This window comes from Cotesia glomerata, linkage group LG1 (assembly GCF_020080835.1).
Source record: "Cotesia glomerata isolate CgM1 linkage group LG1, MPM_Cglom_v2.3, whole genome shotgun sequence".
NCBI lineage: Eukaryota > Metazoa > Arthropoda > Insecta > Hymenoptera > Braconidae > Cotesia > Cotesia glomerata.
The window spans coordinates 11,492,966-11,517,622 of record NC_058158.1 but is presented as its reverse complement, the minus strand read 5'-3'; the positions used below and the strand labels follow the sequence as shown (position 1 = coordinate 11,517,622).

At 30.0% G+C, this 24,657-nt stretch overlaps 5 protein-coding genes across 6 annotated transcripts; all 5 read right to left on the bottom strand.

Annotated features, from left to right (window-relative positions):
* Nucleotides 1–64: 64 nt before the first annotated feature.
* On the bottom strand, nucleotides 65–3,767 carry LOC123274233. Its single transcript, XM_044741788.1, has 3 exons — nucleotides 3,535–3,767; nucleotides 784–928; nucleotides 65–715 (listed from the first exon to the last, which is right to left on the bottom strand). Exons 1-3 carry the CDS (start codon nucleotides 3,569–3,571, stop codon nucleotides 559–561), a joined length of 339 nt encoding a protein of 112 aa, XP_044597723.1. The 5' UTR covers nucleotides 3,572–3,767; the 3' UTR covers nucleotides 65–558.
* A 1,357-nt stretch (nucleotides 3,768–5,124) lies between these two features.
* On the bottom strand, nucleotides 5,125–6,229 carry LOC123270200 (protein singles bar). Its single transcript, XM_044736148.1, has 4 exons — nucleotides 5,870–6,229; nucleotides 5,591–5,773; nucleotides 5,349–5,489; nucleotides 5,125–5,272 (listed from the first exon to the last, which is right to left on the bottom strand). The coding sequence occupies exons 1-4, from the start codon at nucleotides 6,023–6,025 to the stop codon at nucleotides 5,195–5,197; spliced, it is 558 nt and encodes a 185-aa protein (XP_044592083.1). The 5' UTR covers nucleotides 6,026–6,229; the 3' UTR covers nucleotides 5,125–5,194.
* Nucleotides 6,230–7,018: 789 nt separating this feature from the next.
* Nucleotides 7,019–10,430, bottom strand: LOC123270214. 2 transcript variants are annotated; one of them, XM_044736172.1, is made up of 6 exons: nucleotides 10,287–10,430; nucleotides 8,933–9,072; nucleotides 8,025–8,204; nucleotides 7,784–7,903; nucleotides 7,591–7,696; nucleotides 7,019–7,274 (listed from the first exon to the last, which is right to left on the bottom strand). In XM_044736172.1, exons 2-5 carry the CDS (start codon nucleotides 9,044–9,046, stop codon nucleotides 7,622–7,624), a joined length of 489 nt encoding a protein of 162 aa, XP_044592107.1. In that variant the 5' UTR covers nucleotides 9,047–9,072; nucleotides 10,287–10,430; the 3' UTR covers nucleotides 7,019–7,274; nucleotides 7,591–7,621. The 2 variants fall into 2 exon arrangements, with proteins under 2 accessions (XP_044592107.1, XP_044592117.1); XM_044736182.1 differs by lacking the exon at nucleotides 10,287–10,430 and adding an exon at nucleotides 9,447–9,471.
* A 398-nt stretch (nucleotides 10,431–10,828) lies between these two features.
* LOC123270207 (MAL-like protein) lies at nucleotides 10,829–24,524 on the bottom strand. The gene is made up of 4 exons (XM_044736159.1): nucleotides 24,102–24,524; nucleotides 13,060–13,227; nucleotides 12,268–12,390; nucleotides 10,829–12,185 (listed from the first exon to the last, which is right to left on the bottom strand). The coding sequence occupies exons 1-4, from the start codon at nucleotides 24,273–24,275 to the stop codon at nucleotides 12,102–12,104; spliced, it is 549 nt and encodes a 182-aa protein (XP_044592094.1). The 5' UTR covers nucleotides 24,276–24,524; the 3' UTR covers nucleotides 10,829–12,101.
* On the bottom strand, nucleotides 13,234–16,974 carry LOC123270085 (dynein axonemal intermediate chain 3-like). The gene has a single exon (XM_044736022.1). It carries the CDS (start codon nucleotides 16,594–16,596, stop codon nucleotides 13,540–13,542), a length of 3,057 nt encoding a protein of 1,018 aa, XP_044591957.1. The 5' UTR covers nucleotides 16,597–16,974; the 3' UTR covers nucleotides 13,234–13,539.
* Nucleotides 24,525–24,657: the final 133 nt, after the last annotated feature.

Sequence of the window (24,657 nt, the reverse complement as noted above, 5' to 3'; positions counted from 1 at the left end):
TAAAAATAAACTTTACATGTACAAGAACAAAAAAAAAAGAAAATAATTATTAATCCATCATTATTTACCAAGTATACCTGTAAGTTTTATTAGCTAAATAATTAATAAGATTTAATCCGTGTGGATATGGCACACGTCGCTATAAATATTATTTAAGAACAAGATTATCTGTAAATAATGCCTACGATCTACGCTACGAGTTATTTAAAACGATAGACACTGATATTGTTATTGTTTGCTTGTGTACATATATACAATTAAAATACTATTGTAATTGTATTGTGACGTTTGAGCAACTGACGTACAAAATAATAATTTATCGATATCACAGTCAATTATAATTTTATCCGAAATCCGCAAAGTGCTTGCGTTGCGGAATTGAGTCACCGAATCGGTATGACTTGTATTGAAAAGAGCTAATAATTTTTCTCTGACGTCAACACGCTATTTTTCTCTGGTAAGATAATAATGCCGATTTAGCATATTCCGTGCCGAAATTCAAATATGTATGATAATACCTTATCTTAATTTAAAATTATAATACTTTCCCTTTTTAAATTAAACCACTGCGTCCAACGCGCCAGCTCCGTAATCTGTCATCCCACTGGAATACATGTCCGAGGCCAAGGATTTTTTGTCATCCTTTATCTTCTTTTTGCGCGTCAGTGAAGGCGCTTTCATGCGCAGCGGTTTATTATTCTTCGTAGTATTCTTCCTAAAGTATTAAAGTAAATTAATCAATAATTTATTCGAAAAATTTTGAGTAAATAACTCTAGACTTACTGATGCCTGCAGTCCAGAAATACGCCCATAGAAAATAGAATTATTATCGCTATTATTATACCGACAACTACGACGATAAGAGTAAAAATCGTGTCTTCTTTTTCCGCTGTCACTGAAGTTTCAGTTGTCATCCAGGAGTTTTTATCTATATTTAATTAAAAATAACAAGTATTATCAAAATATTTCTTGCAACTCAATAGCCTTTTTTTATCATTTGATATTATTTACATGACTATATAATACTAGAAATTTGAGAACATTCTTTTACAGTACTTCCCACTTTTTTAATATTAAAATTTCATAATCGTATTATAATAAATAAAAACACTTATTTAACAAAACAAAGCCAATACAATTAAAAGAAAAAATGTTAAAAATGATAAATCAGCAATGAGTGGAATTTAGATTAGTAAATTTATGATACTGACATTGACAGACACTTAATAATTTTTTATATTTTTATAACAATTAAATATTAATTAAATTTGTTATAAAAATTCATGGCATTACAAACTTAGGGCCTGTTTTTCAATCTGAGATAAAATTTTATTCAGGATAAAATTATTAATTATTAAACTATTTATTTATTTTACTTAACAAATAAATTTTTTTATATAAAAATTCGAAAACTTGTCAGATGTCCACTGATTTCAGAATTCATATAAATCTATCAATTCCATCTCGCTATTTTGCATAATAATCTTCACTTCAAAATTTATTTATCCAATTATGTTTACTTACTAATTAATAACAACTGTAAATAATTTTCTTCCAACTCTATGCAATGGCAAGATCAAAAATATATATTTTTTAAATATTATTTATACAACAATATATTAATTAAAAAAAAGAAAAACATTGTTAATTTCGACCGATTTCACTAAAATTCAGCGATTGCTTTCTAATTAATAGATTACTATCTTCAAGTCTCTATACAACTGATAAAAAAAAGTTTGCTTTATTTAAAATTAACTAATAAGAAATAAGACACTGAAGGTAACTGACAGAAGTTTCTTTATAATTTTATAGCAATGAAATTATTATGAAAAAAATTTAATAAAAAAATTCCACTCATAAAAATTAAAAAAAAATTTTTAAGAAATCCACTAATAGTAGTGGAAATTTTGAAAAGCATTTTTTTTAGTGTAATTGATTTGTTATGAAAATTAAAAATATTTGACAGTAAAAATTCAGTAATGAAAATTAAGTTAGCCGACATCTGAAAATTTTTAGAATTTTTTTTTATTGAAAAAATTATTACAAAAGAAATAAAAAAAAAATTTCATTTGTAAAAAAAACTTGAAAAACTGTAAGTGCAATTGTAAAAAAATAGTTTTTTGTTCTAATTTAATTAATGAAAAAAAATAAAAAAATTAAAAACCTTGGCTAACTTTAGTATTATACTTCAGTATTATATAAGAAATCAGTTGCTCTTTCTTTAATTCTGACTTTTGACAAACTTCAATGTTGTTTTGTATTTTTTTCATTTTAAGAAAAGTATGAATTATAAACAAAGAACAAGTACAATCGATTGTCAAGCGAAATAATAAACTTTTGTCCGAAAAAAGAAAAGCTTAAGCATGCGGTAGATACATGAGGTCAAAGAAAAAATTATTGAGACGGGAAACCGCTCAGGATGTGGTGACGTCAATGACTCATGGGGTCTTGATGCTTTTGGTAAGAAACTCATGTCAGTATAAGTATATGTATACATATAACATGAATAGCTGCACGTATCATACACATGGGGGTGATCAGACCGGAAATCTCAAGAGTAGAGTCTACACTTATATCCAAGGGTCCCCCGTGCTGTATAATTGCGTCAATTATTTCAATGCTTCGATTTAAATTCAGATATTCAATGAATTAATTATTTTTTTTTTAAATGCCGATTAAGTGACGTACTATCTCCTTGTTAATTTATAATCTCCAAGCTGTAATTACTTTACTTATAGTATTCTTTGCAACTTTCAATCAGCATCACCGTTATATAGAGATTTAATCATTATTGTAACAATTCTAATGATTATTCTAAGTACCGAGCACTACCATCCACGACTAAGTGAGTAAGAAACATATAAAGAGGTAAATCCTGCAATATAGCAACAATTTTTTAACTCAAGGTCACTTTTAAATTACGATACATTAATTTTTACGTACATTTAAACACTAATTATTTTCAAACCGTGAATTGCTTATCATTCACCTTGACATTGCTTTTACATTTTTTCATAAACTTCAGGAATTTATTGACTGATGATTTTTAAGTATAATTATAATTTATGTTTCAAGTAAGGAGTTTTTAATCAAAAGAAAACTTTTTATTAATTTCTAAACATTTTTTTTGTTTCAGATTAAAATCATATTAATTTAAATGTAATCTTTCAACTTTCTTTTCATAATTTCATTTTATATATTTATTTTTCAAGTATATTTAAAAAATTTTTGACCAGAAATCTTGAAGATTTTTTTTAAACTGAAATTAGCAGACATCCGACTATTTTTGGTTTTATTTAAAAATAAATTAGTCCTGAAAAAATTGCATTTATACTTTTTAAAAATTTCTTCTTGAAAAATTTTATAATAAAAAATTTTTTTTACTATAATTTATTTGTTAAAAAAAATTAAAATACTTGACAGATGTCTATTAATTTCAGTATTATAAAATTATTAAAATTTGCATTTTTGAAATTAGCAAATCATATTTTAAAGTGACTAGTCCTAAAAAAATTTATTTAAAAAAATACATACCGTTTATCGGAGCACTAGTACTATGATTTAAATCCATTTTGTGGCAATTGAACAAATAGTTTTTAATAAATCACATTTGTAATTCGAAGCAATAGTTGAAATAATTACAGGTGAACCTGTTGCAGTGAAACGAGGTGTTGGCCGGATCGAGAGTGAAACGAGTCTCGGAGTTAAGAAATGAAGCAACCGGTTCGAAATCCTGGAGTAAACTGCCGGGTACATGCTTTACTACGTACACTGGTACCTCTACTGGGTATTATATTACTTGAGGCCGTACTGCTATGACAGCGTCAGCGACCAGTGATGCTACTGGCACTAATAAGTAAATAACAGAAGTGGTGGTCAAAATCGACAGGAATAAGGCTACTAGTAACAATAACAGTTAAGTATTTAATTATTAATTAAATATAATATGATACTTACTGCAATTTTAAATAAATAAAATAGAGCTCTGGTTTCAGAATCTTCTGAAGAAAATTTTCCATTGCCCATCAAGGATAATGACGCAGTGATGATAGAAAGTCAAAATATTATTCATATTAATTTAAATAGAGAAGGGAATTTATTGGATGTTTGTTTTCATCCGTTTAAGTGAAAAGTGAACGGCGGAAAATGATTTATTATTTAACGCTCAGCAATTACGACGAATATTAAATTTATTTAACAACTTTGATTCACCTGGATTATTCCCAGTGAATGCGAATTTGCTAGTGGAATAAAACTATTATTGCTGAGTGTGTGGTAGTTTATTAGAATCAATTTCCGGCGCAAGATAATCTCCGGGTCTATATATATATATATATATATATATATATATTACGCCAGCGGACAATTGTACCAGAACATTTAATCGCGGATGAGAGGGAATCGTTTGTATCCAATTCGTAATTTGATTATTCAATTACTCACTCTGCTGTGAAATGTACGAATATAATATCATGTTTAGGTTTAAAAACAATTAATTATCTTCAGTGTATGTACTCAATCAACGCTTTTATCATTTTTTTTTTAAATCTTCCTCTTGATTAAGGTGTTATTGTTCAGTAATTAATCCATCCTCTATATAACTAAAATTATTCTTACAATTTAAAATTTTTATAAAATTCTTTAATTGCAAAAATTCATTTAATTTAATATCGACGGTCTAATTACCAATTTGTCTAACTCCTTATTTTTTAGAGGGTAATTTTTTAACATTTAGATGTAGCAATAATCCAATTATTAGTTATTTGAATGATTCAAACCTAAATATTATATCTCTATTAGATATAAATGATATTAAATGGTTTTTTAAAGTGATAATAAATTTTGAACTAATTTTTTGTTTTTTTTCGTACAAATAGAAGATTCTCTAAAATGGAGTTAGACAATTTGCTAATTAGAACATCGATATTCATTTTAAAAAATAAAAAATGTTTATAATTAAAAATCTTAAAACTTGAAATAGTTTGTTCTTGTAATTTTACAAAAAAATTTTTTTTATTTTATATCAAAGGTTTAGAAAATAATTTTTATTTTTTATAACTTAAAAAATCTATACAAAAAACGGTAAATTTACTCTTTGGTAGAAAAAATATAAATAAAAGTATTCAGTAGAATATTTAATATTGACCTATCTATGAATAATTATTAATATAAAATATACTAAAACTAAATCTAATTATCTACTTCCTCTGTAATGTCTAAATGAAAAGTACGCGTCTGCACCATGAATTACACCGACAACTCCGCTCATCATCTAAAAAAGTAAAGTTACTTTAGCTTTAATTCATGATAAAAAAAAAAAGCATTCAAAAATAGAAATTAAAACTTACGTAGGCGGCAGTCATCGCCGGATAGACGTCAAATCCCGGTGTAATATAATATTGAACCCCGAGGAACATTTTAGTAGAGAATGCGAGGTAAGAAGCGGAACTCAAGTAAAAAAAACAAGCAAATGCGTTGAACATCATTTCCTGTTTAGAATTATTCAGTCTATTATTATAATTTAAACCACAAAAAGTCATACTGAGATTAGGAACTTATTCCTAAGATGAGGATATTTAAAAATACTTACGAAGAGCGACGCCCGGATGAGATTATAAGACCTTTCGGAAATAACGTAGCAGCCGAGTAGCAACGCCGAGGTGAAAAAGCACGCTGAGGATGTTGTTAAAGAACTTTCGAACGCTGAACCAATATTTGCGCTATATCGAAGCCCATAATTTATCAATAAACTCTGAATCAATCCACTCATTATCTAAAATTGTTTGCACATTAAACAAAGTTTTACGTGAGTAATATAATTATTTATTTAATTTTAATTTATCTTATTGAATGTAAAAAAATAAATTACCGTTTCAGCGACTTTGACAGCACCCGGCAAAGTTTTCATGAACTCGATGTGTATACAGGTGAAACATCTACACCAACAGCACTGTATTCCACCAGATGAATGGGTTTCAACTGGAGCAATTCGAATGTTAGGTCTACCGTTGTTGGTCTTCACCATCGTGTCTTCGTGCTGTGATGCCAAGAGATGTTATGTCTGAATCAGTGAGACTTTTCATGCACAATTAATGTTGAGTTCGTTAAACCGGATGGTTTATTTTTATCAACTCGCTCTCACGGTTTGTTTAACCAAATTAAACTTTTGTCTCACTACTTAAATTTTTGTCTCACTGATATTTTTTTTTTTATAATTTTTTAGATCATCAAAATTGATAATTGATAGAAAATAATAGTTAGGGGTCGAAAGAAGAAATGTCTAGGTTTGATCTAGTTTGATCAACTCTTAAAAAGATACTGAAGGAGGGTGCCCACGTAGAGCTTGATCGCGTGCCTTGGTACCCCCTGCGTTGATCCGACACAACAGCCGCGTCAAGTTATTTTCGGCACGCGCCACGAGCTACTGCTTAAACCTCGGAAAATAATAAAAAAGTTGAAGACTTCTTTAGACATGACAGTTGTCTTGCTTTAATTTTTATTTCTATCTTAGCAAAAAAAGATTTTGGCGAAAAATACTTAAGTCGTTTTTAAATATTTTTTTAATTGAATACATATTTATTTTTATTGTATAATATTTAATAAATTACAAGTTTGAGTATATTTTCTTAGAATAAATATTTCTTATCGGTTTATTAAATATTATTATAAATATTTTAATAAAATTTATTAATACTTTATTAATAAAATATATAAGTGTGACCGGCAGTTGAAACAAAGTTATATTTTATATTTAAACACTTTTTGTACGTTTGTAAAATTTTTTATATCAAAATTATTTTGAAGTCTTTAGAACTTTATATTTTTTATAAAATATTCATAAGAATTAAGAAAAACTAATAAATTAAACAAATTTTTCAATTTTTCATTTAGTAAAAATTAAATTAAAAAATTTTCTTTGGACTCGTTAATCCAAAAATAAGAGTTCTAACACATGTATATAAACTTTTATATTAGGGCGTTTTAAATTAAATTTTTAAGAAAAATAAAAATAGACATATAAAAGCCAACTAATGTATTACGAAAACATCATCAATCTGAGCGTAAAGTTTTTCAATGCAAAAATTGAAGATAACATGTATCTTCATCATTAAAAATTTTCCGAAAAAAATTACAAAAATATTTATGTATCTTCAAAAGACTATATAAAAATTTTGTAAGCATACTGTTTTGTAAGTTCAGACTTGGTTATTTGTGATGCGATTAGAAAATGAATTGTGTAAAATATTGATATAAAAAATATTTTAAATCGTCAACCCAGTTAGCACAAGCGAAACGAAGTTCGCGTAAATCTGCAGCCGGAATTTAACGTAAAGTTTACGCTAACAGTAGAGCAACAGTTGTACTTATAACTGTTGATGTAATGTTGACATTAACTTTCTGCAACTTCGCGTTAACTTTGAGCGAACCTTTCGGAAAATTTCGGCAGTAGATTTACGCTAACTTGATGCATAAGTTAGTCAAGTTCTAGGAAACTGTTGCAAATGCAGAGGTTGACGCGAAGTTAACGTAAAGTTGACATAAACCATTGAACATCAACTTAGTTGATGGTCAACTCGTGCTAACTGGGAAGTACTCTGGTATTTTCTTCAATTTCAAGTATTTAGAGCCCTCTGTACATCCTGAGAGCAATAATAGTGCTGAAGAAATACAAGCAACAGTTTACAAGTCCACAGATCTGCATAAACAAAGAAAGATTTATGAGTTATTTTTATTAATAATTTATAAAAAAAAATAATATAGAGCAATTTAATATAGAACTTACAGAAGCGCCTAACAATAACTCATATTCTGACTGTCGGCTATAACGGTCAGTCACTCTCACCATGAGATTTAAAGAGGCGGCAAGAAGTAATGCAAATGCGACTGCATGATAGATAACTTCCTGAAATTGTATAACTTACATTTGAATATGTCCAATAACATTTATGTAAACACTTAGTTATATCAATATCATAAATATATTATTAATAAATAAAAATGTTAATGTAAAAAAAAAAACTTACATAAATAGTTTTCGAGATAATAGATTCAGTGGGAATGGAAATTAAGCAGCTCAATAATAATAGAAACGTCGCTATCATAAATGTTGTGACCATCAGTAAGAAGAATTGATTAGGAACTACATAAGGATAGGATCGATCCATATGATGTCCCATTATTCCCACACATACAGCCCCTATTATCTATATAAATATAAATATATACAAATATACAAAAATATACAAATATAAAAAAAAAAAAAAAAAAAAAAAAAAACGTTTAATTTTTTTGTGTTAAAGTTTAAAATAAAAATTACAGATCAAATATTTTTATTATTATTATTATAATTATTGTATTTAAAAAAAATGAAATGTATTGCTTTAAAATTTTAAATATTTATTATTTATGATACTCTAATTGAGAGAGATCTGAAAATTTTTTTAATTCTTTAACAAATAAATTACAGCAAGAAAAATTTACGAATATAATTAAATTAGAAGACATTTCTTGTAGAAAATTAAATTACTAAAAAAAAACTTATCTTATTTTTTAGGCGAAATTTTAATAAAAAGCCGAATAAAAAATTTATAAAAATAAAATAAAAAAATTAGTTGTAAGTTTTAATTATCAAAATTTTACGTGAAATATTATAATCATAAAAAAATTATAAGAAATACTTTCTATTGAATTAGATTTCCTAAAAAAAAATTTCTTTTATAATTTTTTGCTTATTTAAAATCATAGAAAAAAAATTTAAACTATTTACAATTGTCAAATATTTAATAATAATTAAGATTTCAAAAAAATTTCACTTTATGGATTTTTTTACTAGGTATTCATTAGTTGTTCTCATAAAATTTTTAAGCATGCGATTACTCATCAGCACAAGATAAACTTATCTAAAAATATAAAAAAAAAATTTTAAACAAACCAATTCCAAGAGCTTCAAAACCCCTCGATAAGTCTTTAAATACCCGGTGTTGATAATAATACTCGAAGTTGTCGTGGTCACCGTAGCGGTTCTCATCGTGACTGTGTGCGACATGATAATACTCCTTTCACTTTCTAAGCCTGCAAACCAAAATAATAAATAATAAATAATAATACATGTAGTGTCCTATATTATGCTACAACAATGTCAATAAAATTTTTAGCGAATTCAAAATGACGTTCAACAGGTAGTTCATTATCGTTGTTTACGTCAACTATATATTCGGCAGCACACCAGCAAGTGGGAAAGTAGCACAAGGCTATATTTTCGTGGAGCGACCCACTTGCTAACGATATACGATCTTCTTTCTTACAAGCCAAAATAGTTGTGACTTAATAAAAAATTATTAATAGACATTATGTGAATCACTGCTTATCATTTTTCGGGTAATGATTAAACAATACATTCATATGACCAAATATAAAATTATAAAAGTGAACAATGGACACCCTACCCTTGAACTTGAATTTTATGCGAAACAAACCGAGTTGCGTAGTGAAGTGTTTTGGGCCCACACCCCAGAAGTCCGTGGAATCTTCTTTTAAAATGCGATCGATATCACCGCTGATTAAATTTGTTTATTTTATTCTAATTTAAAGATATTTTAATTATTAACAAGTTGACATTGATTATACGATGGCTATCGACTTCTAAAAATAAATATTACCGATTAGTAATTTAAAAAAATATTTTTTTAAATTATATTGAAAATAATAATGATACTAAAGGTAGCTGACAACTATAATCAATTTTTTAAATTTTTATAACAAATCAATTACAATAAAAAGTTTCTCCTAATAATTTTTTTTTTAATTTTCTTATGTGAAATTTTTTTTTAAAATTTTATTTCATAATATTCTCATTGTTATAAAATTCTAAAAAAATTTTTGTCAATTAATTTCAATTTTATAAAATAATAGATGTTTTTTAGTTTCATTTTAATAAATTAATTCTTAAAAATTAGCATTCATATTTTTTTTTTATAATTTTCACTTGTGGAATTTTTTTTATAATTAATTAAAAAAAAAAGTTTTTTTTAATCTGCTAATTTTAGTTTTTAAAATTCTGTTTGACTAAAATAATAATATTAAACACTTGTTCACCAGCCGACTATTAAATAACATTGTTTACATTTCATAACAGCGTCATTGATCTAGATTAACGAATGATTAAATTTTTTTCAGTTTTTTATGGTCAGTATTAATGAGTGTAATTAATATTTGATGATTAATATTAATCTAATTAAATAAATGAGAAGCATGATACTAAAAATACAATGAAATGTCCAACTGACCTTAAATTGAATGATCACCGTCGACTGTCTACGATCAACTGGAGTTGCTTATACGCTTGCGTTATAGCTACTAACCCATTCCGGTGGTTGGCGTCGGCAATGATATCATACCACGCACCATGGACATATACGACGTACAATGTTATCTGCAGACTGAGAATTAAGGAATTATATTTTTGTTCTTCTGATTAACTCGTTAAGTTTTATTAAATCCGAATCGATTACTGCCCATTAAATGACTCGTTAAATTTCTCTTTTCTCATCTGAAAATTAAGGAGCAGGCAATTAACTAAAAATAACAAGAAACGATTCACACTATATTTTTTTATTAATAATCATCCATAACTTACAAATAAATAAAATAAAATGAGTGAACAAAATTTATATTCTTTTAATAATTAACGATAAATATGTGGATATATATAATTTTACAACATTGTTATATGATTTTCATTTATAATTAATACAATAATTATCTAAATGCAACGATCGATGTTTCTTCTTTAGACTTGTTAATATAAACTGATTTACATCTATAATTCTATTTTTACCTTCGATGTCTGTAATTATTTAGACTGTGATTGACGTATTTATATAATTTTTAATTAAATGAGTAGCAAAATTATTTATTAAAACTTTAAAAATCTACTTTCACTATTTCTTTAGTAAGGCACTTAAAGTCACATTTTATTTTATATTTATTCTTCAATTACGTGTGAATTAAAACTTTGTTCTTTTTTTTTAATTGTATAATTATAAAATACAAATTTATTTATAAAACTTTTGTATTTTTAATTGGTTGACTCTGACAGATCCAAATTATATTAATTGATTTTATTATAAAATAATACAATTAATGATATTAAATTTCTGACATCTGATAATTTTTTTGGACAGTTAAATAATTATAAAGAAAACTTTTTAGAAAATTCCACTTGTCGAATTAAAAAAAAAAAAAAAAAACTACTAAGTATAATTTTTAAAAAATATTTTCTTAGTACTAATTTATTTTTTTAATAAACTAAAAAAAAAGATCAGATGTCTGCTGATCTTAGGTTCATCATAATTATTATAAATCGTAACGCCAGAGTTTTATATTTATGTAGTCTATGTACATAAGACTTCCAGTAAATTAAATTTCGAGTACAAATGTATTCATATTTATAAATATATTATTATTGTAATCATACGTATATTATTGTAGTAATAATTACTGTGACTAATTGTAAATAAAAATAAGATATAGAAATCGTCGTATGAATTGATGAATAAGTATAGAAAAAAAAATAATGATGTGATAAACAAATATAACTAACTAGTAAGCTTTAGAAACATAATATTGTTTTTATAATTTGTGACTGATTTTAAAAACTGCTGGTGAATTAATAAACTATTAAAATTGTCTCTTAATACCCAGCAACGTTGGTAAATAATATCTTCACCTTTTGTACTCTATCAGTCGCACTCATAAATCCTATAACAATTTTCGGTAAACAATTGCGGACGTATAATTACACAAGAAGGATAAAAAATGAAGATTTTGATTGAAAAGTTATAATAAAATCTAGTGTGAGGAAGTATGAGTAAATTAACCGATTCGCCTTTACGAATTTTAAATAATAATAATAACAATTATTATTATTATTATTATGATTTACGTAAATATAAATATATATATTTATTGATTTAAAAAGTAGAGTCTCAATTTGGAGCATTAAGACCTGGAACAGCTGATGGCTCAGTTAAACTGCAGGAAACAATCCTGAATACAAGTTGATGCTGATACAATTTAAAATTTAAACAGGTACTCTATCCTCACTGTGAGTTATTGCTCTTGTGTTCGACGTAGAGGAAGTACGTTCCCGCAGCATAAGCTATGGTATTGAAGATTCCAAACACCTGGGGAAGGACATTAAATAAATTATTAACAGGTAATACACTCTCTAATAAATAACATAACTGATAAATTTATAATACTTACTCCGGCAGCGATATTCGATGATTTAGGACTCCACTGACTGTTGGTATAAGAGCTCCAGACTGCTAATTGGACAATAAACGCGATGGTGTACAGGATAGTTATTATTCCTGTGTTTAATAATTCCTGAAAAATATTTATTGTTATTAATATTATTTATTTTAAAACATTTATTACAAAAAAATTGAATATTTTTTTAAGTAGCAACATAAAATAATTTTTTTTTTTAATTGCATAATTAACAAGATTCAAGACACTACTCTCTATGAAACATGTTTCTGTCAAAACTTATTCACAGTTTAAGACTTTACAGTTAAAGACTGACAGATTTATTAAAAATTTACTGACTGAAAAATAAAATTTCATGCAAAGTATGAAGAAAAAGTTTTAAGTTTAAAATTTAAAGTTAAAGTTATTCAATGTTGAGTTTTAATTGAAAAAGTTTAATTTAATTTTAAAAAGTTTTATGATACTAGGGTAGAAGTACCGTTTGTGGCCAGTGTACCTTTTTTGGCCACTTTATTTTCAAATTATTGTATAAATATTTCTATAAGCGCAAGACTTTATGAGTTCAATTCGTATAAATGTACTAATTCATAAATTCTATAAAAATTCTACTTGAATAGTTAAATTTTTTACAAATTAACTAAAATATCAAGTGGCCAAAAATGGCCCTAAGATGGCCAAAACCGGTACTTCTGCCCTATCTATAAAAAAAAAAACAAAAAAAAAATTAGTAAGTGATATTTGTACTGTTTTAAAAATTTATTGAATAATTTATCGTAAAAAATTTACCGTCAAAATCCAGTGAATACGTATTGTTAATGCCTCCCTCAGCGACAAGAGATAAACAAAGACCCAAGCAAGGGTGATTATGAAGGATGCCGTTGCAACAAATAGGAACCAACTCGCTGCAGAATTATACACCGGAGACGCGCATGCCATACAAATAATGCCAAGACCCTGAAATAAATAACAAAGTTACATGAGTATTTATATATACATACCCAAACATGCAAATATACAATATCACGTATTAATGTACATAAACCTTATTACTTATTATACTAACAAACATATAATATATTGCATTACGCAACTAGTAAATAGAGAATTCGTCAGTAGGCGTTTGAGTGGGTGATAACTTTAAATTTCGGGAATGAATATTAATTACGCGTGGGCTTTAAAACGTGTGCATTTATTTCCTGTTGTTTACGTTATTGCGCGTAATTTTCAACAAATTTCCCAGTCGATCTGCTTGACAATTTTCAATGATTAATTTTTTAAATTGAATTTCCTGCGCATCCCTTCACGCATCACCGCATTCCAGTCAAACTTGGGCCCACCGGAAAATTCTCTGAGCCGCTTTTCAGCCTCACCACTAATAAGTAAATAATTACTCATATGACGATCTATGAGCTCATCAATCACTTTATCCGGTTCTTCTTGAACGGGCGTGGTTGTTTTCACAGCTCGGCTCTTCCCACTTGACTCGATCTCCGGAAACTCAACAGCCAACGCGTGTTTTAAGTAAGTGTCTTTATCAGCAACTTTCTCCGATGCTTTATCCATCCTGGCGGTTTTTTCCTCCTCTTGCTTGACAAGTGGATACCTCAGCTTGTCAAGCTTCCGGGGGTCAAACCCCTTTTTTTCCAAGAGCGTATTTTTCATCACTTCGATATTCTCCGCCTTGCGAATGCTCTCTCTGGACTTTTTAACTTTCAGCGCCTTTTTTTCAGCTTTGATCCTCGCGAGTTCCTCTTGTTCCTTTAAAAATTTATCCCGCGCCTCCTCGTGGCGCCTCTTGGCCTCGAGAGTGGCGCGGGCGGCTTTTCTGTCGATAGCTTTTTTGTCGTTCGCCAAATAATCCTCCTGCCACCCGTGAAACTCCTTCTTGCGCTCTACTTCCCGGCAGACGAATTTTCTAAACCAGTCTACTCTTGCTCTGTAATTTTCCTTTCCTCGGCAGGGACTGCTTGTCACCCGGAAGCTCCCGTTGTAGTCGCAGATACCGATAAACTCTGAATTAACTATTTCTTCTTCTCTTTCTTCCTTTCCTACTAACTGTACTGGTAGTCTGGAGTCGCATACACACGGCGCTCTAAACAGTCCCGTTACCAACTTTCCAGAAATAGTCTCCACGTGAACCGGTTGTCCCGTCTTTCGATACAAATCCCAACATTCAAGGTCACCGTCATGCCTGGCAATTATAAAAACTCCAGGAGTGTGGCTCCAGCAGCCAGCGGTGTACCGAAATTTACCTTTTCGCCAGATCACTGGACGTTTTACAAAGTCCTGGTGCCAAATTGCAAAAATACGCCCGCCAATACTCAGCAGGACCTCTTCTATATGATCAGAACGGATGATCCTGATAACTGGTCCATCATGAACACAAGCAGTGTTCAGGATCTGGCAATTTTCCTCACCAGTGACCTCGAATTCTTGGCCGTACCAGGTGCACTCTAACACTTGACCTTGTGCGGTACCGACCCAAAATTTAACTACAGTTTCTTCAGAGCGAAAAGCCTCCAACGAGGGCAAACAGCAGTCGAGAACGGTCAAGTTGAAGGCTTCCTTGGGCAACTGAACATGGAGCCGGTAGTACGGAGAGAAAACTCCGTCAAGCCGTTCTAGATCGTCGGTCAGTGACATTGCGGCCTTAACTAAACTCTTCAGATTTTTGGCAGCCAAGTTCGACGGCAAATTCGGCTGCCAAAGGAGATCCCAAACTCCAACCGAGCCGTCTTCAGAAATTGTCATCAGCTGGAAGCTACTGCTTTCTGCTGTTTTCTCCAGCATCCCATTATCCGTGATTTTACACTCGGGTGGCAACCATCGGATCCCTCGGATCGCCTGCAAATGAGACTTGGAAGGATCCGAGGAAGCGGAAGAAACAATTACTTGAGTAATTGAATCAGAATAATAATCTTTAAAGACGTCTTCGGTATTCGAGTGCGCATTATCCAGGTCCCAGAAGATTAATTGCCCGTTTTCAGCGCCTCCGACTAGGATGTTAGCTTTGTACGGGCAGAAAGAAATTGTTAGTATCTCACGAGGATCATCAAGAATTAATTTGGGCTTAAGTGGTTCATCGAGCGACCAGACAAGTGCACAAGTCCTGCTAAAACTACTCACACCGTCGGCAGTCGAATCATTTGATTTATTAAGCTTGGTAGGATCATCCGAAATTTCCGCTAAATCACACCGGGGATTACTCACGTACGAAATGGCTACTAATCCAACTCTACTCGGGTGCCAAGAAACATCTGAAATTACTTTGCCCTTGGTAACGTCCAGATTTATCAAATAACAGAACGCTTTGTCAAAATTAAACTCGTTAAAACTCTCGCTTTCCGTATAACTTATACTCAATAGAGCCTCTATATCGTCGGAGATAATATTGATCTTCGAATTGTACCGGACGTAGTCAACCAAATCCCGAAGATGTTCCGGGAAGACTATTTCTAGCAGCGGCTCTTGTAGCTCCACATTATCTGCTGCATCTCTTTCTTCAGTAATTGTCATTGCTTCTGAAAGCCCAGTCGGACTGCTTTCTTCAACGGACATCTGCTTTTCAGTTTTACCTTCAGGCTCTTGATCTTCTTCTTTGGAAGACTCCACCTGGTCCTTGGATTCGCCGCACTGGGTCCACTTGTTCTTGGGATACCCCAGGTAGGATTGGACACTCTTGTCGCAGGATTCGAGAGTCGTGTTCACCGCTTTAGAAATTTGTCTCATGAATATATTGTTGTATACCCTAGAATCTGGCAGCAGATCAATCGCACCGTCTCTCGCGTCGCCGCTATTTCTATCAGTTAATTTTCTTGCTCGACGACGCGTACTAGAATTAAAGCACAGCTCGACCTCAAAAAAGGGCCTTGAACTGTCTCCATCTTTCTTGGAATTTATATTTTCTATTTTATTTTCCTCTGACGAAGCGTCAACACACCGACTGGTTTTAGTAATCATCAGATAAACTTTCTCCCGAATTTTCCTGGTTATTTCTCGGTTTCTCCTGATAATTGAGTCTCTTGTTTCCTCACTCAGACAAACTACGAAGCTATTCGAGGTCAATTCACTGGAGGCGTACCCGACTAAAACCCACTGCGGCTTGTATTCTCCTATTTTGTCTCTACAGCACTCCAGACCGGAATTATTTTCGCGTGATTGCATCACCAGTTCCTCTCGCGTCACATACGCCCATGGATACTCCAGAAATACATCTTCCGCGGCCTTACACCCTAATTTTCGTTGGGTCTCCAAGGGCAATTCAACCTTGAAAACACTCTCGGCGTCGAAGATATTTTGGTCCGGCAACCAACTTAAATTCATTTGTCCTTTTTTGAGAGCTGATATTTTATTTTATTTTTTGTAACGCGTAACCTCGTCACACTTCTACGGCTATTGGGATACTTGCGCCTTGAATAAACCAGTTACTCTAGTCTCAAATACTTTAGCATCGATCAAACTTCTCTATGGAACGCTGGCTACCGCCCCACCTTCCAAGTACCTGTTTATGTTTAGCTCTTGAGTGGTTGAATATTTGTAAAAGAACTTTATGGTTCAATGATGTTTGATTTTAACGCAACAGTACACACTATTCAATCATGAATTTTAAGTTGCTGTTGGATTTTCTTGGCAGAAATTAATCTTTTTTTTTTAATATTTTTCAACTTTAATTTTTTTGAAAATAAAATATTTTATTTTGTATTGTAAAAAGGTATTACTTGATTCAAGAAGAATAATTTTGAACTTGGAAATTACTTTTCATTTCAGTTTAATATTTTTTCTACTTAATTCAAGATATTGTAATTCTTAAAAACAATTTTCTTGATACAAGATTATAAATAGTTATTTTATTTTTAATGAACTTTAAGACAAAAATTTTCTACATCACTTTTATGAATTAAAGTATAATGAACCGTGAAATTAAAAAATTATCAAGATTTCTTCTGTTGGGTAAAAAGTAATTTTTTTATTAGTAATAATATGTAATAAAATGAAAAGTATACGATTTGATCAATAAGTTTTAATGTTGATCATTTAGATAAATTTTTTTCAAAATATAAATAAAAAATAGTAACTTTTACCGTTAAAAAAAAAAAAAAAAAAAAAAAAGTGAACATTTTAAAAAACCTCATTAAGTCTTATTTTATCATAGTAGAGTAATAAGGCCTACTTTAACATAATTAAATAGTTGAATTATAGTTTAAATACCTTTGATATCTAAGATCAATGATAACAGTGTTATTTCTACATTTATATGATTATTGATCTCAAACAACTAATTTATAAAGTACAATTTAATTATTTAATTATGTATGCTAAGACCGTAGAATTTATTGTTTTATACTAGAAATTAAAAAAAATATTCAGTTTTAAATTATGATTAACAATAAAATTTATGGATATTTTTCCATTTTATAAAATATTTTTTAGAAAGGCACTCTTTATCGCATCACGATAAAAATTACAGTCGTAATAAAAGAAAATAATCGATTCATCGATGTGTATCATTTATATCAGTTTAAAAAATGAATTCCTAGATTTTACTTTCACTGGAAATAATTGAAACTTAACAAAAATGAAGTATATGTACATATAGAATTGATTAAAGGCTAATAAAGCTTGCGGAATTTGCAACCCGAGGACTTTCCTTGGTATTAAAACATTCCAATCGATCCTGTCTGACCTTTGAGAGGTGGCCACGCACGCTAGCAACAAAAGTAATAAAATAATGTAATAACGTGCCACGCAAATTTTAAATATTTAAAGAACAGCTAAACAACGATAAAACTCTGATGCATATTAAATAATGTCTGAAAGAGAAAATGAGACAGCATGATAATAAAAAACGCCGACGTTTAACTTTTAGATATCAAGTTTGGTGACAAAAGTGGGATATTTTGCGATAGTTTATTACACATGTCTTAAAAACTCAATGTTGAGTAATATGATTGTGTGAATGACGCAAATCGTTGGTCAGTCATTACATATTATGGAGTTAAGTGTATATTGTACTTATACTGATTGTGAGTTAAATGAATCATTGACGAAAATAGCCAGCAAGTAAAACGAGACGTCGACGCTTATTGTAGATTTAGTTACACATAACATTGCAGAGCAGACTTAAGCCTCTGTGTGTTGTGTATTATTATTATTATTATAAATATATACGGCACGTATAGAGAGGTCTCTTGTTCTTACTTGGCATGCCGTTTTATTTATTTAATTTGCTTACGTGCGCCGATACTACGCGAGTAGTATAAAGAGGTTTTGAGCCGTACTTTCGAGGTCCCTGAGATTACTTTCCACCGATGTAGATGCAAGTCAACTGAGGTCAACACTGATGCTCTTCAATAAACAAGTGTGCGTATTACTATCTCAGACTAAACTTTGCTGAGTTTAGCATTAACCGCATTCGAGTAATCCTTAATAATACTAATACCGATGACCTACATGTCATGTAATTCTGCCTTCGGCTATTCTACAGACATATTCTCTTCATACATATTTGTTTTTTTTATTTTTCTTCCATTTAAGTTTCAGACTTCTTCGCTCTTGCCTTTGCCAAGTCTTCATATATCAAAACCAATATCAGCTATCTGCTCTGTAAACACTTTATCGCATCAACTTATGACATCATGTGTGTAAAAACAGAAAATTATTATTATTGTCAGTAATTTAAATAATGTAATAACTTAAATAACTTTTAAATTGACGACAATATCATCATGTGCTCATTTTTTTCGCCTATCTTGTATCAATAAATCAATTTAATAATTATCACAGAATTTATGGAAATATTTCTGAAGAATTATTCAATAATTAATATCTTAATTGACAAAATTAAAAATATTTAAATAAAGTTTTATATTCTTCAATCTATAATATTATTATTGCTACGTACAAGCAATTATTGTCATAATTTTCTTTAGCTATTTTCTTTTTCTGTAAATAATTTTAATTATTTTATTAACATGTCTATGAATAAAATTTATTTATGCATCCCTCTTGCCAGAAATAAATTTTTCTAAAAATTTAAGGCAATAGAAAATTGAAAAAAAAAATTTATTCTTCAATCTAAATTAAAGAAATAAAATTGAATCTAATTAAAAAAAAAAAAAAAAAAAAAAAATCTTAAATCATGAAAATAATTCTTGAACGAAGAAAATAATTATTGAAGAATTTAATTAAATTAAATTTACTTAAAACAAGAAAATTTTCTTAGATTATAAATTTTTCTACTCAAATATTTGATTCAAGTAAATTTTTTTTTCTGTGCACATAATTACAGCAACGCCACCATAGGACTCTATAAAAATTACTTGTAATCAATATTATCATTAATGTAATATTAATATTACACTACACAGAAAAAAACAAACTTCTTGCGCCAAGAAAATTGTAAGGAAAACAAAAGTTATTTTGGAGCAAGAAGAAATTCTTTTGACTCAAGAAACTTTGACTTAATTCAAGAAATTTTCAATCTTCCTTAATATTTTCTTGAGCCAAGAAAATTTGCACTCGTCAAGAATTTTTTTTTCAGAAAAATTTCTTAAACTAACAAATCTTGTGACTTTATATAAAAAAATTATGTCAATTTAAAATACTTTTTTCCAATAATAATCAAATACTTATTTTCTTCATATGAATATTTCTGACATTAATTCAAGAATATGTTGAATTTATCAATATAATTTTTTTGATTAACCCTTTGGTTCAATGAGTATTTCTTCACGTAATTCAAGTAAAATATAAGTTTGAGTATAATGATAATCGACATCAACGATGTACAGTAGTAGAGTGAGAAACTGGTATCTGGATGTATACGAGTAATAAAACGACATGAATCGTCAGAGAGCACGGTTCAACGAACACGTACATAACTCGCCGATGACCTAAATGCAGTCACGGCTCGGTAACTGTCTACCTACTATAGCCGTTCGACTACTATTGCGAATTGCGATTGAGGATCGAGAGACGAGTTGTGGGACTAACTCGGGAAGTCTATGACTGACCGTTCATGGACTTGGACACCATATTCACTCTATTATCCATCTACAATAATAATATTAGTATTAGTAATAGTAATATTAATAAAAATAATAATAATTATTAAGAGTCAAGTAGAATTGCAGAGTCAAGAGACAAGAGACAAGAAATAGCGAGGAGGCCATACTTCATTCAGGGTGCGGCTCGTAGGTGCTTCTTGCCATTTCACAAACGCACATTACCGCGATAACACCGAGCTATTCTCCGTTGGAATTCATCAGGAATTCACTGGCAGAGCCTATTATTCAGTAGGCAAATGCAGATGGAGATGCAGTGTTTAGTTTATATAAAACTGTTGTAAACACATTTTGTTGGATTTCGTTTTCTGAAATTTTATTATTGTTATTTGTCAGAAACCGGTAAGGAATTGGAGCGGATGCTCGATTGCACTCGGGCAAAGTAGAGAGAGGAAACTACGAATCTATTGGCAGCCAATCGGCTTAGGTTTACATTGGCTAGCTGCCAGGAAACGACTTCCAAGTGTAAACGCACCGTGCACCGTCCTCCGGAAAGAGTTTTATAGTTTAGATGTAATACTTGTGTCCGTACGTTCATACACTATAAAAGACTAAAGGAAGCTTTGTCATTATTTAATTTAATAATTATATACAAGTGGACCTTCATATATTTTCAACCATTTAAAATCCGAAAATCTTTATTGAATTTTACTTCTTTAAAAATGAATCAATTTTTACCACTAAATTGCTAAAGAGTAGAAAAAAATAACATTAAAAAAAAAATGATTTTTTATGAAAAAAAATAAATGGAGCCTCCCTTTTGTATAATTATTGATAAATTAAATAATAAAATTTATAATTTTATAAATATAGGGGATTTCGGATCGAGTTTAATTGAATTTTACGCTGACAAATGGCCTCTCGAAGCACCTGAAAAGTTTTCCGCTTGTATTACTCTCCTCTATACTTTTGTTTTCCCCATCGTTGCTATTATTTATTTAAATATGAATTATATCTCACGATATATGTACGATATACAATGTACTAGCAAGAAAATTTACCCAATGATGATGACTGCACTTTCGTGACTGAACACGCGCGGTGAGAATTGGAAATACCCTGTGTTCTCGTCACTCTGCTCGAGCTTATCTTCAACTTTTATTTGTGTGTTATATGTATACATTATTATATTAAATATAATATAATATATTATTATTATAATTTATAATGAATAATATATACAAATAGTCCGGTATTGAGGCGCGGTTTGTCCTTGCACATAGAGACTCTACTGACTCTATGCACAATTATTATTAGCAGTTATATACTTGACTGTTGTGTTGTTGCTTATAGTAATACCACCACTATTACTACAAGTATCAGAAACACGCAAACTCTTAAATGACACAATGTACACTTTAAGACTATTATATTATATTATCTTTCGTCCATGATAGCCGTGTATAAATACCCGCATTTTTAATTGCGCAAGTGAGTTCGCTGCGTGGGTGTGATTTCGATTGTTCTTCTCTCAGAACGCAACCCATCAGTAGAGCTGCTGTTTAACTGGTAAACAATCATTAACCATGACAATTACATACGGTACATACCCAGAGTAATTGTTTCGAACTTATTGACGGAATTTTTATTTATTAAAATTTTTAGAACTGAAAAAAAAAGAAGTCATTAGTCATGAGAAATGATTTACTTGTATTTACTTATTTTTTGATAAAAGAAACGATAAGAATGAGGCGGACTTTAAATAATTTAACGGTTCAAGCGATAATGAACAAACGTACATAGAACATATAAATGTGTGTACATGGTATATAATAGCCACGGTACTTTAGATTCTCGAGTATCGTGTGCGTGTGCATTCCCACGTTTAATTCCGTCAATTAGCCTGTACACCGAGTAGAGCCGATTGCACCCACGTTGCCGTGACCGAATTTACGCGGAAGGGATATAATCGCTGTTACTTTTTCATATCTTAGGTAACCCTTCTGCAAATAAACATCTTACACCTGTAAATCAAAGTAACATTCATCCGTTAGTTATTTTATTTAATTAAATGTAATAGTGCAAGTATAAATAAGACACGCTCGTGTGTGATATCGGAAATTTTTCGGTAGCTTATAGATTGACTTGACTTTACATACGTGTCAAGAAACACCCAATGGCAAAGACAGTGGCTCAAGGATACCATGAATTCTTAATGAATCGTTTCAATACCGTTGGATTACACCGCGACACACAACACATATAACAACATACTAAGTTTCTATATGGATATAGGATGGCTCGCTCGGTTAAATATCTGGGACGCCACGTATGGTCATCTTGTACCGATCATTCCGTATGGACATCTACACATCTAAAATATACATACATAATATCATACAATATCATTCGGTTTTATTAATGATTCTTAGTAGCATGCGTACTATTTTTATATATTTAAATAAATTAAATATAATAATTGAATGAGAAAAAATTTGTAAATCTTTGCACGCTTATTTTTCAAATAATTTTTTTAAATATTAGATTTAGATTTATTGAAAGAAAAAATAAAAATGTTCCAACTTTTTATAATGAATAAAAAAATAAAATATTTTACGCCGTTTTTTTACGCTTTGTATTATATAAATATTTTTTTTCTTGAGGACATTGCCCGCTAGAAAATACGGAACCCAAAGAAATGCAACGACCGCTTAGAGTCACGACTACGTCACACAGAATGAGCACTGCAGTGTTGACTTATTTAAAACGCTTTAAGAATACTTAGTGTCACGTGATTAAATTTACCTCCGATAATATTAACAACAAAAAACCAACATACTTAAATAAATTTAATGTAATTGAAATAAATAATGGAACTTGGTTGAAAAAAGAAAAAGAAGTAGTAGAAAAAGATAAGCGACTAAAAGTAAAAACTTTATGGAGTGAGCTAATTATAAGACACCACAATCGGATTTTGATCAGATTAGTGTCAGATTAATATTACTAGCCTAGTGGATAGACTAAAAATGTAGTAATAAAGATTGACAAAAAATAAATATGACTATTCAGTATTAAATCGTGTCAGCATAAGCGCTTAATCGTAATGTTTTGAGCTCCAGCTAAAAACAGTACAAGAATTATATCCGAGCCAATATTCAGGGCGTTTAACAAAACGTACACGTGTAATAAATTGCTGAGCTGCCCAAAAAATTATGACACTGAAAATAGAAGCCATCAATTATTTGTTTACAGAAAAATTCATTGTAGAGTAAGAAAATTTTATTAAAAAATGCATATTGTTTTAAAAAATTACTCGCATGCATTTTTTTAACTCAACATTTTTTTTACTCACTCAATTTTTTTTCGTTAAAAACATGTTTTATTATAAATTATACTCCAAGGTTATTAATTAAAATAAAATTTACTGCGTAAACAGGAGAATAAAATAAATAATATTTCTATTTATAATAGCTCCGTCATTTCCCTGACTCATTAACGAAAAAAATCTCAACAGGTATGATAACATCCAAGTGTATCATTACGCAATCGTAATTGCCGTTTTTTTTCAAGGTAAATAAGGCACTTATTGGTTGATAATATCGAATAAATTTTCCGAAATATTAATCTAAATAATCTTGAATTAATAATAATAGAAGCCATCAAATAGCAGATTATTATTTATCATTATCATAATCAGGATTAAGTTACAAATACATTTGTGTCAAGTATTTATATTACCTGAAAAATACAATAAGACACTGGAGACAAATTAGTTAAATACACAGTAGACAATAGTCAATACGTAGTATTATAAATAATAGTTACCAATTGCACGAGCTTTATAATTCCAGGAATCGATTTGAAGTAAGGTATATTGAGTGTGATCCCAGCGAAGAGACTCTGCTGTCCGGGTTCTGTTTTAACGGTCGGCCCTTGCCGAGGATTGTTTGCATTGTTGGTAGAACCATCTTGGACCGTCACCACAGTTTCCGACATCATGTTATTTGACACGTTTATTACTAGATATACAATACAATAAATAAATACAGTATTTATTTATAATTATTTTTGATTACGACGGTGAGTATAAAGTTAGGTATATAAAAATTAATAAATTCCAGCAACGGAGCAAAGTAACACCGATAAAGCTTTTGATAACTTGTTGATAGAGAACGAGACACCTGTTAATTCAACTTCAACACTGTCGACGGCCCGCGAGGCGGCCTCACCACTGACTATTACCTACATAATCGTGAAACCCGCTATATTCTCCCACCACCGTAAACTTACTACCTCTCCGCTATGTCTGTAGACTGTAGCATAGCTGTAGTTACATTTCCACTTGTATTTTGTATTAGTTTGTCTCTGTCTATCATATATA

What these genes read in the sequence shown, in the direction of transcription:
- LOC123270214 (XM_044736172.1), bottom strand. Translation starts at nt 9,046, where the DNA reads ATGTCGCACACAGTCACGATGAGAACCGCTACGGTGACCACGACAACT. An exon ending in TTATCTCGAAAACTATTTAT is followed by an intron (nt 7,904 to 8,024) that starts GTAAGTTTTTTT and finishes ATACAATTTCAG; the next exon opens with GAAGTTATCTATCATGCAGT. An exon ending in AGTTATTGTTAGGCGCTTCT is followed by an intron (nt 7,697 to 7,783) that starts GTAAGTTCTATA and finishes TTGTTTATGCAG; the next exon opens with ATCTGTGGACTTGTAAACTG.
- LOC123270207 (XM_044736159.1), bottom strand. Translation starts at nt 24,275, where the DNA reads ATGATGTCGGAAACTGTGGTGACGGTCCAAGATGGTTCTACCAACAAT. An exon ending in GTATTCACTGGATTTTGACG is followed by an intron (nt 12,391 to 13,059) that starts GTAAATTTTTTA and finishes AATATTTTTCAG; the next exon opens with GAATTATTAAACACAGGAAT. An exon ending in CATCGAATATCGCTGCCGGA is followed by an intron (nt 12,186 to 12,267) that starts GTAAGTATTATA and finishes GTCCTTCCCCAG; the next exon opens with GTGTTTGGAATCTTCAATAC.
- LOC123270085 (XM_044736022.1), bottom strand. Translation starts at nt 16,596, where the DNA reads ATGAATTTAAGTTGGTTGCCGGACCAAAATATCTTCGACGCCGAGAGT.
- LOC123274233 (XM_044741788.1), bottom strand. Translation starts at nt 3,571, where the DNA reads ATGGATTTAAATCATAGTACTAGTGCTCCGATAAACG. An exon ending in TACTAGTGCTCCGATAAACG is followed by an intron (nt 929 to 3,534) that starts GTATGTATTTTT and finishes AATTAAATATAG; the next exon opens with ATAAAAACTCCTGGATGACA. An exon ending in TTTCTGGACTGCAGGCATCA is followed by an intron (nt 716 to 783) that starts GTAAGTCTAGAG and finishes TTAATACTTTAG; the next exon opens with GAAGAATACTACGAAGAATA.
- LOC123270200 (XM_044736148.1), bottom strand. Translation starts at nt 6,025, where the DNA reads ATGGTGAAGACCAACAACGGTAGACCTAACATTCGAATTGCTCCAGTT. An exon ending in TCATCCGGGCGTCGCTCTTC is followed by an intron (nt 5,490 to 5,590) that starts GTAAGTATTTTT and finishes AATTCTAAACAG; the next exon opens with GAAATGATGTTCAACGCATT. An exon ending in CGGCGATGACTGCCGCCTAC is followed by an intron (nt 5,273 to 5,348) that starts GTAAGTTTTAAT and finishes TTACTTTTTTAG; the next exon opens with ATGATGAGCGGAGTTGTCGG.